The 26486-nt window shown below is 41.6% G+C and overlaps 1 protein-coding gene across 6 annotated transcripts in view; it reads right to left on the reverse strand.

Moving 5' to 3' along the window:
- Window positions 1–4742: 4742 nt before the first annotated feature.
- LOC134527272 (frizzled-2) overlaps window positions 4743–26486 on the reverse strand; it is a 735576-nt gene continuing 713832 nt past the window's right edge. For 5 of the 6 annotated variants that reach the window (XM_063359807.1, XM_063359806.1, XM_063359809.1 and 2 more), the window contains one exon: window positions 4743–26152. In XM_063359807.1, coding sequence (XP_063215877.1) covers window positions 24496–26152 — 1657 coding nt within the window. In that variant the 3' untranslated portion in view covers window positions 4743–24495. The remainder of the gene's footprint in view (window positions 26153–26486) is intronic. The other variant, XR_010074140.1, reaches the window with a different exon arrangement.

Here is a 26486-nt window from a genome sequence, read left to right on the forward strand (position 1 = left end):
TTCGTCCTTCCTGTTAGTGCTTCTTAGATTTCTCAGAGGTTATTTGACTGAGGAATGATATTTTTTTTTAATTTCCACCTGATAAAAATATTACAAGTGTTGATTAAGTAGCAGAAATTCACTAGTTACATGTAACCTTGAAAAAAAATGACATGCCTCAATAAGTAAAAAAATCCTTCATGCAGAGATCAATTTCTCATCTGTAACCAGAAGCACTCGAAGAAAACCATCAGATGTCTAGTCAGGAATAATCAGGAGCACACGGAGAAAACCACCATAATATTGTCAAGAATAATCGGAAGCACACGGAGAAAACCACCATAATATTGACAAGAATAATCGGAAGCACACGGAGAAAACCGCCACGAGTTTTCTTTCATATCATAAAATTCCAAAAACTTAATAAAAAATTAAATTAAAACGAAAAAAATACAAACATTCTGCTAGATTGTGAACTTCTCTTTGATGTGCAAAGTTAGAGTTCTAGTACAAGCCAGAATGTTTGTATTTTTTTCGTTTTTATTTAATTTTTTATTAATTTTTTTGTAATTTTATGATATCAAAGAAAACTCGTGGCGGTTTTCTCCGTGTGCTTCCGATTATTCTTGTCAATATTATGGTGGTTTTCTCCGTGTGCTTCCGATTATTCTTGACAATATTAAGGTGGTTTTCTCCGTGTGCTCCTGATTATTCCTGACTAGACATCTGATGGTTTTCTCCGAGTGCTTCTGGTTACAGATGAGAAATTGATCTCTGCATGAAGGATTTTTTTACTTAATGAGGCATGTCATTTTTTTTCAAGGTTACATGTAATTAGTGAATTTCTGCTACTTAATCAACACTTGTAATATTTTTATCAGGTGGAAATTAAAAAAAATATCATTACTCAGTCAAATAATCTCTGAGAAATCTAAGAAGCACTAACAGGAAGGACGAACTTCCTTCTCCTTGGAGTCTAGCGAAGCCATCCTTCCTTTGCGATCGTTAGTGAGCATCCCGCATCCCGCATAAAATAACTAAATATTATTTACCTGCAAGTAACCTGTGGCGACATCTGTTGTTGAAAAGCAGAACTACTTGCAACAAGTACCTTTGAATTAGATAAATTAATTCTCGCTGATGAAATAATTAAAAAATTCTATTTAAGTACTATATCTAATTTAAAACTCTTAGTTTGCGTCTGGCATTAGTCACAGAAGCTACCATGGATCATGGTTTGTTATCTGCAGCTGAATCGGAAGGAAGCCGCTGTAGATACTGTGGCAAGGATTTTGTCATGTGAAGGAATGCTAGACGACATGAGAAGAATGATTGTGCTAAAAACCCACTACGCAAAATGTTAAGCTGCAATCGATGTAGCAGGTCGTTAACACGAATTGACAGCTTAAAAAGACATGGTAGAACATGTAAAGCCAAGACTACTTACGACATAGAGGACATCGATGGATCCACTAGACTAAAGAAGAGAGATCTGCATTACGACAATAATTTTCCTTGTCCTGAGCGTGATTATATTAGCTCACCCGATCGTGACGAAGAACATAAATTGATGGATGATGATGGCTTCGGGAAGACTGAAACTAATGAAAGTATCAACACCGTGAAAAGTGAGAATACATTCATGCCTATATTTAGCAGATCCTCCATACTTTGTAAAAATGATGGACTCCTCAAAAGGAAGCATAAAGGCGATGAAGACACTTCGACATCAACGATATCGAGTTCTTGCAGTAATCTGGGTGAAGACGTTGTTTTCTACGGTGATGGCAACAGTGACTCTAAGGCTGTTTACAAAGGCATAGACTGTGATGCAGAACCTAAAGCTGATAAGATCGAAGAATGTGGTGGTGTCCTGAGACCGAAGCGATGAAAACGACGAGATATATTAAATAAATCTGATCAAGCTTGTGATGATCACTGTCTCGATAAAGAAAGTAACCCTGAGGTTGGTGTTAAAACGGAACACAACAGAGATCATAATATTTATAATAAACAAGCAAGGAAGATGGTGGCAGAAGAGATTGATTCCACATCATGGAATGATCCAAACATATTGGTTGACCGGCTAAGACTGTTGGTGGCATCTGTTCGTAGAGGAAACTACTCGCATATCGAGGAAGTATCGTCCATACTTAACGAACTGCGAAAAGCTGGCTACATACAATAATCATTTGTTTAACTGTCATGTGTGTACTATTGAAAAATAAATGAATTATTTATATTTTAAAAAAGTATGATTTATTTCTTGTATCCTGATTTCCAACTAAGCATGTGTTTCCGCTACTATATGTGTGATCATTCCGTTTTTTCCTGTGTGTATCGTGTGTACGTTCCGATTTCCTGTGTGTACATTACGTTTTCCTGTGTGTACTGTGTGTACAATCAGTTTTCCTGTGTGTACATTCCGTTTTCCTGTGTGTACATTCCGTTTTAATGTGTGTACATACGGTTTTCCTGTGTGTGTCTACATTTCGTTTTCCTGTGTGTACATTCCGTTTTCCTGTGTGTACTGTGTGTACATTTCGGTTTCCTGTGTGTACTGTGTGTGTACGTTCCGTTTCCTGTGTGTGCACTGTGTGTGTGCGTTCCGTTTTCTGTGTGTACTGTGTGTACGTTCAGTTTCCTGTGAGTACTGTGTCTACGTTCCGTTTCCTGTGTGTACTGTGTTTACGTTCCGTTTCCTGTGTGTACTGTGTGTACGTTCCGTTTCCTGTGTGTACTGTGTGTACGTTCCGTTTCCTGTGTGTACTGTGTGTACGTTCCGTTTCCTGTGTGTGTACTGTGTGTGCGTTCCGTTTCCTGTGTGTGTACTGTGTGTACGTTCCGTTTCCTGTGTGTGTACTGTGTGTACGTTCCGTTTCCTGTGTGTGTACTGTGTGTACGTTCCGTTTCCTGTGTGTACTGTGTGTACGTTCCGTTTCCTGTGTGTACTGTGTGTACGTTCCGTTTCCTGTGTGTACTGTGTGTACGTTCCGTTTACTGTGTGTACTGTGTGTACGTTCCGTTTCCTGTGTGTACTGTGTGTACGTTCCGTTTCCTGTGTGTACTGTGTGTACGTTCAGTTTCCTGTGTGTACTGTGTACATTGCGTCTTGGAGCCGAGTAGACTTGTATCCATGTAGCTTCATAGACATGTAGTTTCGTAGCCATGCGGTCTTTTAGTCATGAAGTCTCGCAGCCATGTATAACTCGGAACCAGCTAGATCCTTTTAGACTCGTATCCTTGTAGCCACATAGTCTCTTAGACTCGTAGCAATGTAGCCCAATATCATTGGAGCTGTTGAAAGAAAAGGCAGTTGGAGCTTTTGGGGCCATTTGGAGCTGTTGGAGCCATTTGGAGCATTTGGAGCTGTTGGAGCTAAGAAGTAGTCGTTGCACGTCTATGCAGGGCTAAATGTTTATGAGATTGCTGGCTTTTGCAAGTGATTCTGTAGTAGGATAGAAATTGTGTAAAAACTTTGTGGTGTTTTATTTCTCGAACCTTACACTTTTCTGGTACTTTTTTAAAATTAAAGTTGTTTTGTATCGGCCAGGGATCGAACCTAGGATCTAAGTCGATCTAATCAATCGGTATATAGATTACAAATTTATTTAGTGAATTTTGAACTTTTTCCCGAATCTCTAGCATTACAATTACGAATTTCCAATATGGTGGTCTTGATGTCTGGTAGGGTGATGGTAGTAGAGGATTTAAAGTCTCTTTAAGAATGTTGAACGTGGTTTATTGAAATTATTATTTTCTCATAAAATTAAACATTATTGCATCGATCGAGTATCGGACCGAGGACAGGAGCGGATCGAATCAATATGTAAATTAATGAGTGATTTATTTCATGAAGTTTGGAACTTTTCCCGAATTCCTAGCTAAATAATTACGGATTTTCAAGATGGCGGCCAAATTTCAAGATGGCGGGTGACACAGCAATAATAAATGATTACTGCACTGTAGCGGATAAGAATTCAACTAACATGGCGTCAGCGCACTCTCGCCGACGATACAATGATGATGGCTTCCAGCATCGAAGACAAGATGGCGGACATGATGTCATACTAGGTGACGATATATATGCTTTTGAAAAAAAGTGGTGGGAGTCAGTATGCCAGCAGCCACCACGGGGCAGAAGGATCGGTCGCCATATTTATTTTTTTGTCCTCATCGGGTTCGAACCGAGGACTCCGAACTCCGTGTCGTAAATGTAAGTTTTTTTTTAATGTTTTTGTTAAAATTTTATTAAATGAATTTTTTTATAAATTTGAAATTTTTTTCATTAAACTCGGATAATAAATTTAAAGATGGCGGGCGTAACGGAAATTGCAACGGTGACGTCATCATCCAATATGGCGGAAAACACATCGCCGGAATGTTCGAGAAAACACAATAACGTCATCCAAAATGGTGGATCCAAGATGGCGGATCCAAGATGGCTGTCGGGGTCAAGGTCAAGGTCAAAGATCGAGGTCACAACCATCCAAGATGGCCGCCGTGACGACACAATTCAATATGGCTGACCGGCTCCCGGCTCCACAGCCAGAAGCCAGTCCCCGGATAAAGATGGCCATCGAGGTCAAGGTCAAGTCCTGATAGAGGCTTAACTGAGGCTTGAGTTAAGGATGCTTAAGCCTCTATCAGGACATTTCTAGCCGCTGGGATTTTTACGGAATAAAACGGGAAATTTTCCCTCGAAACGGGAATTTTTCCCTCGAAAACGGGAATTTTTTTTTCTTAAAACGGGTTATTTTTGAGTATTTTTGAGTCATTTTTGAGGAATTTTGAGGAATTTTTGCCGCCGTGACGTCACAATCCAAGATGGCGGACACCGGCTCCCGGCTCCACATCCTGAATCCTTATCTCGGATGCCCTATTATATACTACTAACTACTGTTGACAGACATGAGTCCCAGTATCTAGCTCATATAATTTATAATACTAGCAGAACACGGAAGATGTTGTCCTGCCAGTTTTTGTTTGTTTACCTCTCTCTTTTTCTATCTATCTAAATATATATATGGAAGATTTGTATGTAATTTAGAATTTATTAAAAGTTGGAAATGTAATTCAATTTTAAACTCGCTAAATACTGATCAAACTCACAATCACTATTTGTTGTTATTGAGGATTAAGAACAGTAAAAATCACAATATACACATTTTCATGGAAATCGGTTGAACGATATAGAAGCTGATATGCTGCAGTGCTATCTAGTGGCGAGTTATATCAAAATGGCTGGTATGATAATATTTTCCACGAAAATTAACTTCGATATGACAACTTTCATGGTGATCATGGTGTCAAGAGTTTATCAACGTCATACATACCAACAACAACATTTTATTTATTTATATATAATACAGTATTCAAAATCACAGTCACTATTTGTTATTGTTATTTATTGCTATGTGTCCCATGAGTTACAGCCCTCTCTTTTCTATGGTTACAGCAATATAGATATTGTATAAATAATTGACATGTAAGACGTCCAAAGATAGTTTATTGCGTGTGATACAAATGTAATTTGCCTACAAATAAAAGAATAATAGTTATTGATAGCTGTAGTACACGGCGTTGCCCGGGCTGAACATAGGGTGACAGCGCTATATGACAGTGTAGTGGACATAGAGAAATGACACAGGCTTACTGTTTGTATGTCTATGACTCATTTTTTTCTGTTTACTTATGGCGATCGGTTGAACGGTTTAGAGGCTGATTCGCTGCAGCGACATCTAGCGGCGAGTATAGCATAAAAATCTTCTGAATAAAAAATAAAAAACAATTCTATGTGCCAACTTTCATGTTTATCGGTCGAAATGTATCGAAGTATATACATACATACCAAAATACTATTTACATATATATATAATCATTATCAAAATCAGTAAGATTAAAATATGTCAATACGATATCCATGTTTTTGATGCAAATGATAAAACCGGCATGAGCGAATTATTCGTTTAGGAGTATTGTAATTATTAAGTTTAGTTAATAACACGTAAATTCGATTGTGAACCGAATCGGGTGGAATGATCAAGAAGCGCGGCCTATGGAGACACTAAAAGGTACCAGGCACCACAGTCCCTCCAGACCCACAGGCCCCACGGCCTCGCAGCGACACCTCAACACGCACGTGTCAATATTGGCGGCGAGCGTGTCGGACCAGCTACTGCGCCACGGAACTCTTGTTTGGCCAGCGCCACGGGTCGAGTTTGAGGGTCTGTGACGTGCATAGTGGCCCTAGCTGGCAGCCGTGTTTGTCCGCGCTCAAAGTCGGCCAGAGGTCGCCCTGGCAGGGCCGCCAACCCTGCTCTCCCACGACAGTCACTGCACTCGGGTTGCGCATAGCGCGCTCAACCCCGCAGTGCTACAACCCCGAGGCCATCAGCGGCTTGCCTGCCACTACAACTGTTACAATAGTGTGGTGCGTTGTGTATCCAGGTGTGGTCCTGGATTCAGATATGATCTGCATCAAATTACTACTTTATATTTAGTATTTTTAACAGAAAGGGTGAGTGATATTTGTAAACAAGCACATACAGCCTAGTTGACATCACAGTTGTTGAGAGTTAAGGAACATCGCAAGACGTAAGCCAATGGCAAAGTTACCTCGTGTGCAGATGTCAGTAATCTGTTTATATAACAACTTTAGTCTATGGGCAGTGGCGTAGCGTGGGTGGGGCGGAGGGGGCGGCCCGCCCCGGGCGGCAACCCGCGGGGGCGGGTCGCCGGTGAAGCGGGTTGAGATCTGATCTATGATTCATCCATTACATGTGTCAGACACACTATAATGTTCCATTTTTATCTAAAATTTTGCGCACCAACTATTTTTTAATATTTATTTAAAAGAAAAACTGCGAAATCACTGAGAGAGCTCTTTATAACGTTTGTTTGTTTACATACGAACGGCAACATCGCATCACGCCGCGCCGCCCGGCGCGCGCGAGCCGAGTTGAGCGGCACTCCTTATTGTGTTCATTACTAATACAAAATCTTTTGTTTCACGCGTCGGCCCGTGTCGATGCCTCTCTTTCGCACTCATTGAATTTAGTACTACGCATTGTACTGTAAAGTTTGACCTTAACCCAGGGCAAACCAAACAACTTCCGCAAACCGGGACACAGTAAAACTCCTATATTATTATTATTATTATTTATTTATTGTTTACAAAAGTTACAATATTTCTTACATTAGTCTCGCAAAACCTATTCACCTAGGTTTGTCTGCGAGTACGGAGTCACACTCGTACATTAAATCTTATTTTATAATACACTTAAAATTGCTCTAATAGCTGTTTGAACATTGATTATTGTTTAAAAAGTATGGAGTATATTAACATAAATTACATTAAGTTAAGTTACATCTTTTTAAGTTTACGACTGAATTTTGTCCTGCTACTTTAATTTAAAACTTCAATAGGGGATGTTTTGTAAATCTAGTAGTAGTCTAGGAATATTTTTTTTTTTGTTTTTGGATATCTTGATTATTTTGGGACCTGTCATACAAAGAAAACATAATTTTTCATTTAGCTCAAAAATGGCGCCAACGATTTTTCTCAAATTTCTCGTCATTTTATCTTTTAATAACATCTATAACATGGCTTACTCAGTCAGTTTTTACCGGGAAACTCTAAAAAAGGTAGCTGCCATACAAAATCAATTTTGTTTGTAAATTTTCCTATAAGCCCGGCAAACCGCGCCGTCACCAAAACCACTTTTGTTTTGTGATAGATAAAATACTTATTTGAAATTCGAACGTGTCCTCCGTCCAATATTCATGGGAATACATAACTTATTTTACAGGTACAAGAAGAAGACGTACCTGCCGTCGCAGTTGGAAGTAGTTCTGGTCCCACCACAGAGCAGGGTCAAGACGAAGTCGACTCATTAAAAGTACCTCAAGAATCTAGTCATAAGCCTGCAGAAAAAGTGAAAGTTGCCAAAGAAGACATAATTGAAATCGTGCCTTCTGCTCCTGCCGAAATCAAAGATGTGAATCTCGGAGATGTAGGTTGCTGGCCTTCTCCTATGACCGACGAAGTAAGAACGCTTCTAGTATGTCGCGGATCTGACTCAGTACAGCACATCGATTCCAAATTTGCCGATGTTGTTCGCTCAGGGACTTCAACGAAAGGCGGTACCCGAAAACTAACCAAAGAGTGGTTCTACAAACCATTATCTAACGGTGAAAAGGTTCTCCGAACATGGATGGTGTACTCGCCTTTGAAGCAATCCTTGTATTGTTTTTCTTGCAAGCTGTTTGGCAATTCCGGCTCTAACTTCGCATCTGAAGAAGGATTCAACAAATGGTGGAAGCTAAATCCAAGAATAGGAGACCATGAAAATAGCCTGGGCCATGAACAGAGCTTCTTGAAATGGAAGGAGCTGGAAGTTCGCCTGAACTGTAAAGCAACCATCGATCAGAAACAACAAGAAGTTTTCGAAAGTGAGGAGAAGAAGTGGAGGGATGTACTGTACAGGTTGCTGAATATTATCCAGTTCTTAGCCAAACAGAATCTGGCCTTCAGAGGACATCGAGAAGACATTCGAGGAGATGATAGTGGCAATCGCGGGAACTTTCTGGAGTTAGTGCACCTCCTAGCTGAATACGACCCTCTTCTAATGGAACGCCTGACAAAGATAAAGCTGGGAGCAAGAGTCTCAGTTTCGTATCTATCTCCAGAAACCCAGAATGAATTTATAAACTTACTGGGACAGCAAGTTCGATCCACCATCATCCGTCGTATTCAAGAAGCTAAATATTATTGCGTAATCTTCGACAGCACACCAGTCATCTCCCACAATGACCAAATGAGCCAAGTTCTGCGATACGTACATATCGAAGGAGAAAAAGTCGCCGTGGTATAATCTTTCATTGACTTCTTCGAACCAAAAGGAAAAAATGCAGAAGATCTCAGCAACGATATAATCGCGAAGATAACATTAGACGGACTGGACATACAGAATCTGAGAGGACAGGCTTATGACAATGCTGCCACAATGTCAGGGATCCACAATGGAGTTCAAGCCCGGATTAAAGCACCGAATCCGAAAGCTATATTCGTTGCATGCACAAACCACTCACTAAACTTGGCTGGGGTACACGCTGCTTCTGAATCAGTGGATTCCGTGACATTTTTTGGAACTCTGGAGAAGCTGTTTGCCTTCTTTTCCGCATCAACTGTTCGATGGAACGCTTTGGTTGCCGTCACAGGTCAAGCATTAAAACGAGTCACTGAAACGCGCTGGAGCGCTAGACATGTAGCTGTCAAGATGCTTAAAAATAAGTTTGAGGTAGTTCTTGAGGTACTGGAACAATTAACAGATTCATCTCAAACTTCCGAAACAAGATCGGGAGCCAGTCTTCTCCTGACAGCCATGCAGTCATTTAACTTCCTAACTTTTCTTGGCTTTTGGGCTGCAGTGCTACCTGAAGTAGATGACGCACAGATTTACCTGCAGCAACGAGGACTAAGTGTGGATAAGTGTGCTCAGAAACTCTGCGCTTTGAAAACCCTCTTAGTGGAAAGTAGAGACCGTTTCGTGCAAGAAGCAATTGACTTTGCTAAGACTCTCTGCGAAAAACTCGGAATCGAACTGAAAACGAGAAGAATTCGCAGGAAAAAACGCATTCATGGCGATGAATCTTCTGAAGAAGCAGCTTTGTCTCACGAACAGGAAATCCGTCGAGAGATTACCGCATCATTCGACAAGATCATTCAAGAAATGACGACTCGATTCCAGCAAATTCAAGAAATATCGGACAAGTTCGGATTTTTGATGCCAGCGAAACTTTTGGACAGCAAGTTCGAGTGTGATCTTTCCCATGTATTAGAAGACATCGACAAGGACGAGTTTCAGATGGAGCGGAAGCGTCTTTAGCAGTTTGTTGTTGTTGCCTGTTCTGAATCAGAGGAACATATAAGTGGTAATGGACCACTGGAGCTCCTCCAGTTCATTCAAAAACTGAATCTCGGAATTTCGGTTCCAAATATAGTCATCTTGATTCGTATATATTTGACTTTGGCGATTAGTGTTGCAAGTTGTGAGAGAAGTTTTTCGAAGTTGAAGCTAATAAAAAATTACCTCAGATCTACTATGAGCTCCGCTAGACTATCAAACTTGGCTATATTGTCGATTGAACAAGAATTGGCTGCTAATATTGATTTTGACAAAGTTATTTCTGACTTCGCTGCTCATAAGGCCCGTAGAATCCGCTTGTAAAACCGCTCATCCTATTTTAACTTCAATAAAAGGTACCTCATTGCATGTGAAATTTAATTTTAAGTAAGCACCTATAGAATGGGGGCGGCAAAATGGGTCTCCCGCCCCAGGCGCCGAGATGGCACGCTACGCCACTGTCTATGGGCACGCCTGACAGCCAGTCCCAAGTAGTCGAAAATGTTCACTGTTTAATGGTTTTATTATAGACTTGACTAGTAAGTCACTTGTTCAGTTACGTTATACGTCGAAGATGTTGCTGAGATATTTTAGCATTAAGAACTGTTATCACTGATAATTCGATTTCGTAAACAAATATCCTTTAAATTGCAATCTTGGTAACACACAGGATAAGACAGGAATGTATGCGTTAAATTTTGAGATAATTTCTCAGAAGTCGAAAATGTAGTTGTGATTTTTTTCGATGTGCGTGTCTGGCAAGGGACCCTGAAAACTAGAAAGCTATTTAATCACTATTTGAGAGGCATCACATTTTACAAGATCTGTGAGTGTTTGGACGGCAGTAGACTTCCAACTTCACAAGTCGGTACATTGTCTGGCCAGTAAATCGTTTGAACGCGTTCCTAGTAACAAAGACAAGCGCCTTTTACCCGGCAACTGGGAACTACAGTCGCGCCAAGGAAAGAACACATTTTTGTTTAAATTATATAAACCACAAAAAAAAATCGTCTTGAAAAAGTGTCTGCCTATGCAATGTACCAAAATGAATCAACACGCCTTTCTATAACTTCTAATTGAAAAAAAGTTATTTTCTGACATTAACACGTCTGGAATGTACCTCTGAAAGTACTTAGTTATACTAGTATCCGCAAGTGCCTAAAGCCCGCCCTACACGATACCTTCATTTTTCTATACCTGTGGGTGTAAACGTGGGCACTACAGTTTATATAGCAGAAGACTGACACAAAATAATCCAACGCAGTTACCGAAATAAGCAAGCATATTGGGGTAGGAATACACTTGTAGTTGTCAACAAAACCAAATACTGAAAATATACGAAAATAACAGATTGTTATAATATTATGTAACTTTGTGAATTATTTGTGATATTCTATTATCTACCCGTCACTCAAAAAAAATTTATTAGTGTTTAAATTTAAAACAAAAACAGTGCAATTTTAGTCTGAACGAGTGTAAATTTTCTTTTTTAGTTTAGTTTGAAAATCTAGAAATATTAAATTTAAAGGACCCAATATAATCAGGTTTTCTTTAATTTATTTTTGATACATTCATAATATTATATTCATAATCATATATTCATATTATATTCATAAGACAGCTCATCGCACTAATTTACAGTAAAAATTGTGCTAATTTCATTGTAGGTATCTTTAATGCTACGATTCACTGTTTTAAATATTTTAATTGAATATCTGCTAACTTATTAGAAATAGAGAGAAGGTAACTAACTTTCACCACGCGAAAAAAATAAAAAAGCATAGCTTAGAATATTATTAGTTTCCATAGTAAACTTAAAACCGTAGTGAAAGAAAACCACCTTGCATTTTCATTTAGTTTAACAGGTGAGCAGTTCATATGAAGCGTGTGTTTACTTATCAATAATTTATTGACATTTAATTTCCTGATATTTTTTTTTTGTTTTGACTTACTTGTGAACATGAAATTTATTTTTATTGTAATTAAAATATAAATTTTACATGGCTAATAAGTATGAAATAACCGAATCACCGGAATGAGATATGTAGGAATTTAAAGTTATTGCAGCAATTAGATTAATCAATAAAAATTAATAACTAATTTTTGCATGAAGCAAAAGTTGTATCAACAGTAATTTTACTAAAAAAAAGGAAGAAAAAATTCCCAATGACATGATATGAACCATGTCAAAAAGGGAACCTTCGACTATTCTGCTGCTGCACCACCGAGACACAAGTGTATGGAGGCTATGAGCTTTATCCGTGTAGTATGTAATACCAGTTTTCTTACGTATTTTAAAAATTGTGATTACTTCTTGCTAAAACTATTTAAGTTCATAAAATATATCCTAAAGAAGTTTCACTATCATAAATTTTCATTCGGCACACCAATAAGTTTGGTACGTCCCCTAATGTTCACAAAATAGATTATATACAAGTGTATGTTGCCACACGCAGGTCCGCCATATTGACGACTTTGGCTAGTGGGTTTAGCAGAAAATAAAACACATACTAATACGGTTTTAGGTAAGACTATGGCTATGAAAGCTTCTATACCTAGAGCCAGGCCCTTTGGAAGGGTGCATGAAAGCAGGCGTGCCAACAAAAGAGAGGCATGTTTTTCCTAACCTAACTAAAACTAAGTGTATTTGCTTGGAAGTGGTCTGGATTACGAAGACTAAGGCTGGTATTTATAGTCGCATCTTAAGCAATGTCTTGAGACCGTCTTGACGAAGACGGTCTTGTTTCTCAAGGCAGCGATTTCAATCTACATGTTTCATAGTCCGCGAACAAGACGAGCTTCATGAAGACTGCATGCTCAAGCAAGAGCTTGTTTGCCGTACTTACGGCTTGACGAAGCACTTACTTGAGACAGCCGAAAAGACACGAGCATTCATGAACTTTGCCGATTGAACTGTTTTCGTTAAATATTCTGGTACTATTCACACCAAGCCCTGAAACCCCAGAATGTGAGGCTATTTATAGTAACAAGATTTAGTGAGTATATGTCACTACATTCGAAGTGCGTTTTACGTTGATGTGAGGAATTCGTTTATTTTTTTAATACTCTTGAATCACACATGGAAAAATTGATGTTTTGCGACCACAAATATGCACAACTTCTAGTACATCTCAGCTTGTGTCACTTGAGATGAATGAAATTAAGAACTTTATAGACTTTTGTCTTTCCTGTGCAAGTTTAACATTAAGAAATTATGTATCTAACGATTTAATAATACCATTTTAAAAAATAATAAAATTAAGTTAGCATCTTCAGAACTGTTAATACTGAATTACTACTTGTTTAAAAGCTACCTGACTTTACAGAATTATAAAAAAATATTTCAGGTAGTGAAAAACATATTTTTTTTTTTTTCAGAAAATTTCACACTGCTTCAGTTTCAGGATAAGGTGCAGTAAATGTTAGTTTAATAAAAATATCAGATTTAACTACACAGTAAAAAATTTTTTTTAATTTTAAGTAAGAAAAATGTATGTTTAGAATTATAACAATAAGTTTGAACGAATCTGATAAGGGTACATAGTTAGGAACTTAAAATTTTGTAAAACCCTTTACAGAGTGTTTGTTTGTTCATTAATAATATAAGACATTAATTTACTCATATAATAGGTTAATTATTCTTGTTCAAGTTACTTGTGATTCTATAATTTATTCGTATTATAAGTAAAATATATAGACTACAGTGTGTCTCAAAGCCTACTGCGTATGAAATAACCAAATCAATAAACTGAGCTATGTATTTAAATATATTATAACAATTAGATTTTAAAAAATAAATCTAATAAGATATCTCTTAAAGCTATATTTGCATTTTTCATTAACTGTAACTATAAAAAAAAATTGTCAGTGCCAGGATTTGAACCACATTCGTATTGTCTTCTCTATTCATAGACTTGAATCTCATCTCCCTAACCAATACACTACGAAACCCTCTAACGAATTTTGTGGAAAATTATGCTATATCAACAGTGTAATGCCACTTTTTCTTAAATTATTTTTAATGTATTCTGGTGTCACGAATGTAGAATTAAATTTTCTGATTGTGATATGTACCACCAACCATCATTAATCGCATCGTTTTCCACATCCATTGTACTCGTTCTGTGATCGATATGTAAATAAATGTGTCTGTTTAGCACTTGAAAATGTAACCACTGGTCACAAACAAACACTAAACTCATTTAAAATACATATAAAATTGCTTCAGCACTTCATACAGGATTTATTTAAGAATAAAAATACGAGGTTCACGAGAATCCGCCATTTTCTACATTGCGATCAGAACAAGCATTTGCTTGAGACATGCCTGCAGTGGTCTTGGCAAAGACGATCTTATTCGTTTTCTTAAGCACGGTCTCAGCGACTATGAAACATGCTTCTACGATGGTGTTCTCAAGCAACGACTATGAGACAGGAGAATGCCCTCTCAGAAATAAGAAATATGGGACTATCATAAGATGGTCTTCATCAAGATTGTCTTGTTTGCGATCACTTGAGATCATCTCAAGCAACCTCTATGGCACACAAATGTTAAATAAGAATGCATATAAGAAATTCTTGACGAAGGAATTGCTCAAGACGTGAATATAAATACCACCCTAGGTGCGCGTCTCAGGCCGAAGCCTATACGCCTACTCATGCTGGGTTTTAGCCACGCAGAAAGGGTAGCATGCATCATGTGCTTTTTTTGGGGATTAGTAAGCCATGGTAGCAATTGATGACATGGCTTACTCCCCTATCTAAGATCTAGACTATAACTAGTTCAGTAGGCCCCAGGTAAAACCTGCATAGACACATGGAAAACCCTGGGCTGATTCATGAGGGGTTGTAAATTGCAAGCATCAAGCAGGTAGGGTCGGTACAGGACGAGAAGGATGAACCGGAAGAAGAGCTGGTGGGGGTGGGACTCGGGAGCTTTGACCCTGCGGTCCGCGTCTGGGTTGAAACCAGTGGCACATGCGTCCGCAATGGTGCATCACCCCAAAACCCTGATTAATTTTCAGATTTTCTCCTTATTACTTTCATAGTTTACCAAACTTACTGAAGTATTTTATAATATATATGATGTTTATAACCACAAATAAAATATAATAGGTATTTCAATCCTAAATGTACTAAAATTATATTAAAAATTTTAATTTGCCTTCCCCTGCCAATCGATGTGGATCCGCCCTGGTGCGCCCTGCCCGTCAGCACATGTGCTCCAACTGTGGAAAGGAAGACAGTGCTGAGCACATATTAATAAAGTCTATTGTGAGTTATTTTACGCTAATTAATCGCGAACTGACGCTTCGGGTCTCACTCCAGTAAAAGGAAGTCGGCAGTTAGCGAAATTATGAAATCTGGCATTGCACAGAAGAAGGGCTGAGGAACAGAGGCATCGCGTGTGGCTGGCAGGCGAATGAGGCGGTGAACCACGCAATGCTGCCTGGCTGCGAGACACGAGACCAGGTGTTGTCCGAGGTCTCCGAGCACTTGCCTCGCTCACTCAGGACTTTGGCCACTCGACCACCTAGCGCTGCTCGCTGGTTGCGGCCCACAACAAGAGCAGCTTCAATCGGCGAACCACTCCGAAGTACGAGTGCAACTTTGGCGTCGCCCCGTTGACGCCCAGTTCAGACTTCGAGGCATATTTACGATGATGAGATTCACGTCACGTCCTACAAAAGTGTGTTTGGTATCGAAGGAAGTTAAGGCCTGTCCATTTTTAATAATACTTACCATTTAGTTATTATTTGTAATATTAAATAAAACAAATTAAATGTTACGGCATAAGTATTTACCGTATGAATTTTTAAAACTTAAATAACGAATCATATAAGGTAATTTAATTATTTGAAAACATATGCAACTAATTTTGGTTTTGATTATGAGCCCCGAAGTGTCCCGTGCGGACTGGCAATGTCTCGGACGCGCCTCACTATAATTAACCTCAAATATAATATTTAAAAATTATCTGTGGCTAATTAAATGTTTCCATTTAATTTTATGTTCATTCGAGTAAGAAATATTATAGCATGCACACCGTAATCTTCTTGGCATTTTTAATGTTTGTTGTATGGAACTCATGCATTACACTCTCTAAATAAAATAAAACTCCCAGGTTACAGAGTTGTAGGCCTAGGGTTTGCAATGTTTTAATACTATACTAACTGCCCGCTCAAAGCTAGAGGACTTGCCAACTTACCAATCGCAAGCACGTCATGCCTTAGTGGAGACTTGACCAGAACCATTATCTCGTGTCTCGTGCAGTCGCCTAACCTCCGCACAATAACTGTTGGGGCAGAAACCAGCGATCCCTTGGCGCGGTAGGCACACCTTATGCGCGGGGCTGTACCGGGACGAGTAGGTGTAAGGAGGGAAGTTAAATAATCTGGTGACGCCCGTCCATCGAAATAAAAAATAAAAAGGTTTAAAAGAAAATACAAAAACTCCTCCCCCCTCCTCATGGTGCCCAGTGGCTGTCTCCCCCACCTCGCCGCTCTTTAGGGACTACCCTCACAAGAGCTCTTGTTTTCACAACGCCTCCCTCCCCATGTCACTACCCCCTCCCTTCCCTTCGCCCGGTGTCACGACCCGAGCCCAGGCATTTCCGAAATGCACTCCGCCTCCAGATGTTCGTATTTATCTATCCTCACAGCCGACACCAGCCGTGGCGGGACCGCGCCGGCGACAGCGCCTCCTTCGAGACTCCCGCCAGTGAGGCATGTGTCGTTCGACTTGTCGCCGTATAGTCCAGTTAAATTGTGTTTTTACCGGGAAAGTTTTGGGGTAGTTTTTTTTTATTCTTATGTTTTAAGGGGTGCTGAATCCGAATTTGAGGTTTGCTAACAAAATTTCGTGACGCAACATTAAAAAAACAGTAAAAAAACCTCAATTTTTGGCAGTTTATTGTTTATGAATCAAAAACTACCAACTTTTTGTAAATAACATTTATATTCAAAATCAAAGTATCTAAAATTTCCTACAATTTGTTTATTTATGTTTTTTTTTCTCCGCCTAACCGTTCGGGCTCAAGCGCTAGTTGAAAATTGGTGTAGTTTGGCTGTGACCCCAAAAACTCACTTATTCCACTCCAAGACTCTAATTTATTATTAACAGCTGTAATTTAGTGAATTCCTTTCAGTTATCTGTGCATATCTTACTTTGATCATATATGTGAAGGTAGATACAGGTCATTTTTCAAAAATTACATAATTTTCAAGTTATTAAAAAAGTCCGAAATTGTACAAATTTGGTTACAAAAACTGAAATTCCAACGAAAAATCTTAAAACATATTTCTTATTTTATTTTATTACAAATGTTTATATATTATATCTACCTCTATATGAGCAAAAATTATATGTGCCGTAGTCGTTCAGAGGTTTCTGGCTGAGGTTCTTCGAAGGCGGCGGGTTCTGACATAGATTCTGGTTTTTCTATCGTCAGTGTCGGGGTTTGTACATCTGGAAAATAAAATAGGTGGTGATAAAACAACTTGTGACCATATCTCAAGGAGACATGAATGAATACGAAATAGATTGTTAGATTAGACATACCTTGCATATTATGTAAGCATCTCTTTTCAGTCTGTTCTCGATCTCTTTCTTCGGCCTCTTCTTCGTCTATGTCAGTGCTGTCTTCCGGGGGCTCGACGTTATCACACAGCCCTTCGCACGATGTGCAGATCGGAGAGCAATGAAGACCTGCCTTCCTGCATCCACAATTGCGTTGGCAGCCTTTTTTACATTTACAATAAATGTGCTTAAGTATCGAGTCTGGTGCAGGGTTGGAAGTGGTTGGAACTGGCACGATACCACCTCTTGTTTTTTTCCACCCCCACTCGCTCGGATCTCTTTGTTGCTCGTTGAGTGTGTTTTGACTGGATAACCATTGCTGCACCTGAAAGTAAACTCTCAGTTAACGTTGTCGTGCAGCAGCTTCGGTGGGGGGTAGTGAGGCAATGTTGGTTTTATTTTTGTACGATGAAGATACACATTGCCTGTATCTCAAATCGTTCACGCTTGTATCATGACCTCTCCCATATAGAGCGATGAGTAACACGTTTCCTGCTTCGGCAATCTCGTCCTGATGTGCATGAGGGTTTTTGAAAGCATCAATGATTGCTTGCAGGTCATTGTTCTTTTTCAGGACTTTGAGAAATTTCAGTTTTCCCTGGTTAAAAATAGCATAGGTAGTGTCACAACCACTCATCACGTGCAGGAACAATATATGGTCTGATAGAATTTTGTGAGTGGCAAGATGAGGATTATAGAGCGCTTGCGACACTTTCCTTTTCCTGGTTTCAAAAAGAAGACATTTTTTATGTCTGGGCTACACAGGACAATCAAAATCACCAAAAGGTCTATATCTTCCCCCACCACTGTTACATATTCATTTGATGGGGCCAACTTAAGAGCTGTTGTGATAATTAGGATGTCAGCATCCTCTACAGCTTACTGTGAATACATTTTTGCATCATGAAATTTTTCCATCAACATTGAAATCAACCGGTTCTTGTTTTCGCAGTTGGCAAGGAAACTCTCCTGTGAGACAGTGGGCACCATCGATTCTGTAAATGATATTGCAGCAGATTGTTTTCTTTGTGCTCTTCTAAAACGTTCTATGCGCTTGGTGCTTTCACCAAGCTTCGTCAGGGTAGCCATCGAAAATGACAATGGTATTTTGAGTTGTAGTTTGACTTGACATATGTGTAACAAAAACCCTCCATCGATGACATATTTTGTATTATTCAAATCTGCCTGTTCAATAGGTGCAAAAGCCCTATGCAAGCTCGATTTTGTTCCTTTTCTCATCCCATGCTCATCGAAGAGAGATAGAGAGAGAGGATAGGGGCTAAGTTCGTAACGCAAAAATTCTCGCAGATCTTCATCTGAATGTATCACGATGGTCATTCGTTGAAAAAGTGTGATTGGATTGATGACTACATCCCTATCTTGTATCTGAATGGGGCTGTTCATGATCGCAAGAGGGGGAAGGGAGTGTATTGCAGTGGAGACATTCCATCTCCCTTCCTGCATTACTAACCGTGTGAAGTATTTTCACAGTAAAGACAAGTAATGGATCCGAATGTAAAGCATAAAAGAAATAAGCAACGAAAGAGAAATAATATAATAAATTATAATAAAATAACATAATAAAATAAGAGCACTTACTAGATGGGGCAGTTATAAAATCTTTTGTGGAGGTCGGGAGAGAATAAATAAAAATAAAAAATATGTATAAGACGGAATTACACTTGCACAGAATTTAAATACAATAGGATTATAAAAGTGCTTATTAGTACTGGAGATGGCATAACAAGTTAAACTCGGCTTCAGTGTATTTAGCTTAAAACTAGGAGGGATTTACTTAATGATAGCCGTTAATAATAATTTAGAGTTTTGGAATGGAAAAAGTGGGGTTTTCTCGGAGACAGCCAATATACAACAATGTTCAACTAGAGTTTGAGCCCAAACGGTTAGTCGGAGAAAAAAACATAAAAAAGACAAATTGTAGGAAATTTTAGATACTTTCATTTTGAATAGAAATGTTATTTGCAAAAAGTTGATAGTTTTCGAGGCATAAGCAAAAAACTGCCAACAATTGAGATTTTTTAGCTTTTTTAAAAAAATTTTAAATGTTGTGTCACAAAATATTGTTAGCAAATCTCAAATTCGCATTCAGCACCCCAAAAAACATAAGCATGGAATAAATCAAAACTACCCCAAAACTTTCCTGCTAGGGGCCCTTTTGAGAACAAATTGACTGGATTAGTAGTGAAGATCGTGAACAAATGAGGCCTATGAACGCAATAACGTCGAGGCTGTAGGGAAGTCCAGCGCCTGTGACTGCACAGACAGCGAGGCTTCACTGGCCTTACATCGCTACCGACTGCAGAGGACCTGGGCTGCCAGACTCACGTGCGAGTCCTCCTCAGAGACTGGCTTTCAATAACGGAGCCGTTGCCACGCCGTCGATTACACTTTGAGTACCTTTTATTCCGTAAATTAAATAGCGCAATCTAGTTGTTCACGTCCTCAAATATTTATAGTTTTGTTGTTGAAATACTTGAAGGCTACCTTCAGCCCCAGTGCTCTTCTCCGCTGGGTTCTGTTTCCTCCTCTCTGCTACCAGACGTTATGAGTGCGATCCACAGTAGATGCTTACAGAGTAGCTACTTCTTCCAGCCTTTACCTTGGCCTAGCCAGTTGTGTTCTTCCACAGGAGATATTGCCATTCGACCAGCATATCTCCCACGCTTATCGATATGTTCCCGATAGACTGGATTGAACTACCCAGTGGCCACCGACTTCACACTTTCCGCTCCAAAACCATAACCACGTTAGAACTGTTTTCGACCTCCATGTCTCACATCCATGTAGTACGACGGCTTTAATAAACGACTTTTTCAACTTGAGATTTAACGATGTAAGATACTCGCTTTAACCTCGGGCTGGTGCATTGCGTCCTCCGCGAACATCACTTCCTGATCAGAACCCAAGGACTCTTGAAGGATCGGCTTCCAGCTTTCATCGGCTATGCGGCATTAGGAATTTGATGTCGCTTCACGACATCTTTCTCATTTCGACATATCGGTCTCGACGTGTCGTTCTCGATATCTTGTGAAATTCGGACTTTAAAAATCGTCTTATTTAGGTGTCAGTGCAACTTATCTGATTTAACGACAAGATCTCCAAGGGTCAAATTTTTTACATTGCATGGATTAAAATGAAAATTATAGTAAAGGAAAGGGATATTCACATTACAAAGAAAAAAGTCGGTAGCTTTAAAAACTCGATGTGTTCCTGTTTGTCACAGCATCGAGGAAAACCTACTGAATGTATTTAGATGGAACTATTTATTTAAAATTTTTAAACCAAAACAAACACTAAGCTACATAATATTATTTAATTCCAGCCATATCGTTTATAATAACAATTTGTATGTCTGAAGATAATCAAGCGGACGAAAATATACTATTTGCGAATAATAAAAATAAAGCAAAAAATTATAATTTTTTTCAAAAATTCTTCCGCTGATAAATAAAAGAATTTTTTTTTAAGTTTTGCAAACAATTAATTTACCTTTGAATATACTAAATATGGATATAAGAAACAGAGCATAATTACCAGACATAAAGAGTTACGTTGTGGGTTTTATTTAAATTGTTCCCAGTGTCGTCACTCGGTAACGTTTTTTCCGAGACGAACAGCTACTCTGAACGAGAAACAGTGAATCCGAGCGTGGGTGATCCGTTCACGGACCAATGAGCCGCGCCGAGACCTGTGAACTTCCCAGACGGGAAACGGCTCAGTGAACGAGTCCCTCAGCGCATACAAAACCAAATCCCAAAGAGACCCGTTCGCCGGAACCGATTCTTTGTGACCCGCGTCTCGTTCCTCGCCAGGCAGTTGTGGAAACAGCCAGACGGGATTCGGTTCGCTATGCCCGGACAGCGGGTCAGTGAATCACTCCCGAGACGCATTTATAAGGGGGCAGTGTGGAGCCACCAAAGGAAATGCGCACAGCAATGTCCAAGTGCCCAACCCCCGCATGGTAGATTCTTTTCTACTCTGTCCAACTCTTCTTCCAGAACCATCCTTCTGTTTCCCGTGACCAATCTGCTTGATATATATGCATGAAATTTGCATCCCACGTGTAAGTACCCAGTTTTCCCTGTGCCTATGCAGGTTTTACCTGGGCCCAACTTATATAGTTTTAGTCTAGTATAGTCAGTGAGGGGAGTTAGTCATGGTGCCAATCGCTGCCATGGCTGGCCAATCCCCCTCCTAGCACATGATGCATGCGACCCCTCCTGCATGGCTAACACCCTGCATGATTAGAGCGTATAGGCTTCAGCCTGAGACCCACTTAGTCTCCCTCCCTAACCCGGAACCCTCCCCAACATACTTAGTTTTAAGTTAGGTTAGGAAAAAATCAATCCCCCAGGTCAGACATCGACATCGTTGGAGGGACCAGGAGAGTGTATACCCGGCTACGACACCACTGGCTGACGTGGGCAGTCATGCTGCCCGATCATAGTCAACACCAGCCACTCCATCGGTACCGGAGGACTTCATCACCAGGTCACCATGCAGGAAAACCCCGAGGAAGGGCAACCTGGATGGACTCTGGTGACCTTGTCGGAAGAAGCACATACTCGGTTGCGCAGCCCCTGTTCTAGGCGAGCCGAGTGAAGAGAGTTCGAGATTTCGAGCCCTGGGGGTGTGACGCCACAACAGAGACCCGGAACACGCCGTGGCGGATTAACACGAATCCGCATCCCGAGCGAAGCGACGGAGGACTTGGCTTCACGAAGCCGTGCTAGTCCTGAGGCTAGTCCCTGTTACTACGAGCGAGGAATCGAGCCCCTGGAGAGGCGTCGCGGGACGAGTTGCGCCAGGTCCCGAACCCGTGACTCCGGCAGCGAAGACATGACTGACGTTTCCCAGTCGGCGCCCCGTGCGGCTGAGGACCCGGTGAGTTTGTTCGCGGGCGAGGTCCCGCCAGGCGTTCATCGTCGGCTACCCGCTGGGACGTAGAAGACGTCGGCACTATCACAGCAGGCGAGTGACTCATTACATACGCCTTAGAAACAGGGCGGGAGTAACGCGCAGTATACGATGGTTAACGATAAATGGACTGTGGGAACCCGGAGCGATTCAGTTATAGTTACGTATTCAGACACTGCAATTGTCTTCTTGTTTAATCTTTTCCCTGTTTATTACAGTTAACCATATTTATGTTATAAATACTTACATGCAGGTTAAGGCCCTTTATAATTACCTTAACGTTTTGGTCCGCCATTTTGTTTCTTACACACTTAAAAACTATAGTTGTTGTCATAACAGAAAGGACAAATCACAGTTCAGGGTATGTTTGTAGGAAGTCATACAGTGTTATTTGCAGTGGCAGTAATTTTTGTTATGTGTGTTCACAGTGCAAGCTTACACAGAATCCTTGGGGAGCCATTTCGCAAACTGAACAATCGAAGCACTATCCATTGATTGTTATGTTGTATTTATTAATCCCTAATAAACTGTTGTTCCATACCCCTGTCTCTAATTTCTTCAACCGTTGCCCAACAATTAATAGTTGTCCGCAACAATGCTCGGATGCTACGGTTTTCATTTAAAAAAAAAACTAAAATAAATAAGCAAGAGTTATAAGATTGTGTATAAAAATTAAAAAAAAAAATAACAACCGGTTTTTACCACTTCGAAAATTATTTCCCTAAAGCGTGAAAAAATGGTCGTTATTTTATGTTTTATAAAAAAAATCGTATATTTGTATCCGCATCTGCTTAATATGAAGTAAGGAAACTGGGCATGAACAACATACATTAAAAGTTTTGTTTTGAATTTGCTCGAAACCACGTCGCTTATGGCCTAATGGCCAGTTGCACCATTCTGCCGTTCGATCCACGATCCCTCAAACGTTGCGCCAACACATGGTAGGCCTACTACACGAACGTCGCTCGCGTGAACCAAGGTTCACGTATTTCCAATCTGCGGCAAAAGGTTATCAGCAGTAATAGGCTGGAACGATATGAAGTCGTTAAAATAGATTGTGACACAGTGAGCTAATGAGTGAATAGTTATTGCGGTCGCCAGAAGATAGCGCCAGAAGATAACCTGTTAATTTCCAATAAGTCTAAAATATTAACGTATTAAAGAAAGCCTCTTCTTAGTAACGAAAGTGATTTCGTTGAAATTAAATGCCTAACCATTAAACTGAAGAAAAAAAAAACGTGTATTTGAAACTTTAAATATGGGTATTTCTTACAATAAGTAATTGTAACTCTAGACAAAGCAACATTTTTCATAAATATATCATATATCATATATCATCTGAATGTTTTTAAATAATTTTCTAATGTTTACTCATTAAAATAATCACCCGCATTAAATCCGTAAAAACTCGAACATGTCTGCTCGCTCTGTGTCGATCCGAGATCATTGTCATGAACCAACACGACCGTTGGTTGGACTCGAAGTTCCCAATGATGTTTGTTCAGCATTGAAAACCTAATGATGCACAGAACGTGTGGTCAAAATATAGTCTAACCAGTCAATGAAACGAAATTACGCTTCAACTGTAATGGTGTAACTGGCCATGAGAGAGTAAGGATTTGTTCTTAGAAACATTACATTTCTGAAGCTTGGCACGAATGATACACGTAAAAAGTTACAATATATATTTTAAGATTTTAACATGTTCCCATTTCACCCGTTAGGATGTTTATATTATGTGATTTAGTTTTACATTATATAAACTTAACACAAAAAGTAAGAAACTGGTCATGAAAAACACTTATTTCTTTTTTGTCTATGGTATCTCTCCAACTACTACAGAGAAGCTACAAGTTACTTGCGAATTCGCAACAACATTGTTCTTAGATTCAGTTGTCTGGTTTCTGCAGAAGAGTATATAGAAACATGTTTGCAAATAAAACAACTATAATAAATACTGAACTTCCACGAGGGAAGCACGCGGCTGGCGGTAGAGGTGGGGCGACCTGAAGACCGCGGCGGCGAGCTCCCGAGGCCACGCAGCTCAGATGGGGCCGTAGTTGCTGAGGTTCTCGGAGCCCGCCTGCTTGTGTCATACGTACCTGGGCGGCGCGGCGCTACTGGAGGGGGGCTTGGCATGCGGCGGGAAGTGGTGGCGGCTGGACTGCACGCTGCCCCCGGCGGCGGCGATGTGCGGCGCGGCCAGCAGGCTGCTGGGCACGGCGTACTGCTGCTTCACGAGGACGGGGCGGGGGCGGCCGCCGCACAGCCGCCGCCACAGCCGCCGCCACGAGTCCAGGGTCTTGCCCGACCAGATCCACACGCCCGAGGTGATGCCCACGGCCAGCGCCATGAAGTACTTGAGCATGAGCACGGCGTAGATGGGGCGCGCGCGACGCCCGTGGCACGGACACACCAGCGGCGCCATCCACTCGTCGTGCAGCGTCGTCTCGTACAGCAGGCAGCCGATGACGATGGTGGCGGGCACCGTGTACAGCACGCTGAAGATGCCGATGCGAATCATGAGCTTCTCCAGCTTGTCGGCCTTGCAGCGGCCGCCCTGGCCGCCCTGCTGCTTGATGACGCTGCGGATACGGAAGAGCGACACGAAGCCGCCCAGCAGGAAGGACGTGCCCAGCAGCAGGTAGAGCACCAGGGGCGCGAGCACGAAGCCGCGCAGGTGGTCAGCGCTCGTGTTGCCCACGTAGCAGATGCCGGCCACCGGGTCGCCGTCCACCGCCGCCAGCACCAGCACGGCCACCGACTTGACCGTGGGGACCAGCCACGCCGCGAGGTGGAAGTACTGCGAGTAGCCCGCGATGGCCTCGTTGCCCCACTTGAGGCCGGCGGCCAGGAACCACGTGAGGCTCAGCACCACCCACCAGATGGACGAGGCCATGCCGAAGAAGTAGACGAGCAGGAAGACGAGCGTGCAGGCGACCGGCCCGGTGGAGCTGTGGCGGACCATGCCGGCCTCGCAGGCCACCTGGTCGTGGCCCAGTCCCACGCGCACCAGGTAGCCCACGCTCACCATCAGGTAGCAGGCCGACAGGAACACGATGGGCCGCTCGGGGTAGCGGAAGCGCTCCGTGTCGATGAGGAAGGTGGTGAGAGTCATGAGCGTGCAGGCGAAGCAAAGGCCCGACCACATGGCGATCCACACGGACGCGAAGTCGCGCTCCTGCTGCGAGAAGAACACGCCGTGGCAGGGGAAGCCGCAGTTGGACACGCCGCCCACGGACACGCTGCGGTTGAACCAGGGCGAGTCTCTGGGCACGGCCACCAGCGGGTGGCGGCAGCGACACGCACAGTCCTTGTCGGGCTCCTTGCACACGCGGCGCCCGCCCTTGACGCGACACCGCGTGTGTGGCGGCGGCGGGGGCGGTGGAGGCTGCGTGGGCGCCGCCTCGCTGCGGTTGGCCTGCTCCATGCACAGGTGGTTGGGGTCGCCGTGAACAGGCAGCTTCTCGCACGCCATGCGCTCGGGCCACGGGAAGCCGTACTGCTTCATGATGGGCGTGCAGCCAGAGCGCGCCCGCTCGCACACGCTGCGACAGGCGGGCAGGCGCTTGTGGTAGTCCTCGATGCAGATGGGCGCGTACACGGAGCACAGGAAGAACTTGAGGTCGGGCGAGCAGTGTATCTCGACCAGCGGCCAGAACTGGTGCACCTCGAGGCCGGCCTCTTCCTGCGTGTCGTGGTTCAGGTCGTTGGGCATGGCCGTCAGGTTGTAGCCAATGCCGCGGCACCTGCACACAAGCACACTCCAGCTGCGGTATTGTCACACTCACGCATTACGACTGGCTTTACGTGGTTGTCTGCAACAACCAGAACGAACGTCACGTACGATTTGGGTGTGAAAGGTCAGGTAATCGAAATGAAACTTTTCGCCAATTCTTAGTACCTCAAACGTTTTTTTTTTAAGAGATAAAATTTACTAAATAACTAGAAGCTTATTCGTATTAATAAGTATGCACACTCCTACATACTAAGGCCAGTGTCACACCATACTGTTATGTCGAGTTCTCTCCTAAGGTGTGTCGTAACAATACGGTTGACCGGAGTGGACCAGTTTAAACTGAT

The sequence above is a fragment of the Bacillus rossius genome, chromosome 1, assembly GCF_032445375.1.
Source record: "Bacillus rossius redtenbacheri isolate Brsri chromosome 1, Brsri_v3, whole genome shotgun sequence".
Lineage (NCBI taxonomy): Eukaryota > Metazoa > Arthropoda > Insecta > Phasmatodea > Bacillidae > Bacillus > Bacillus rossius.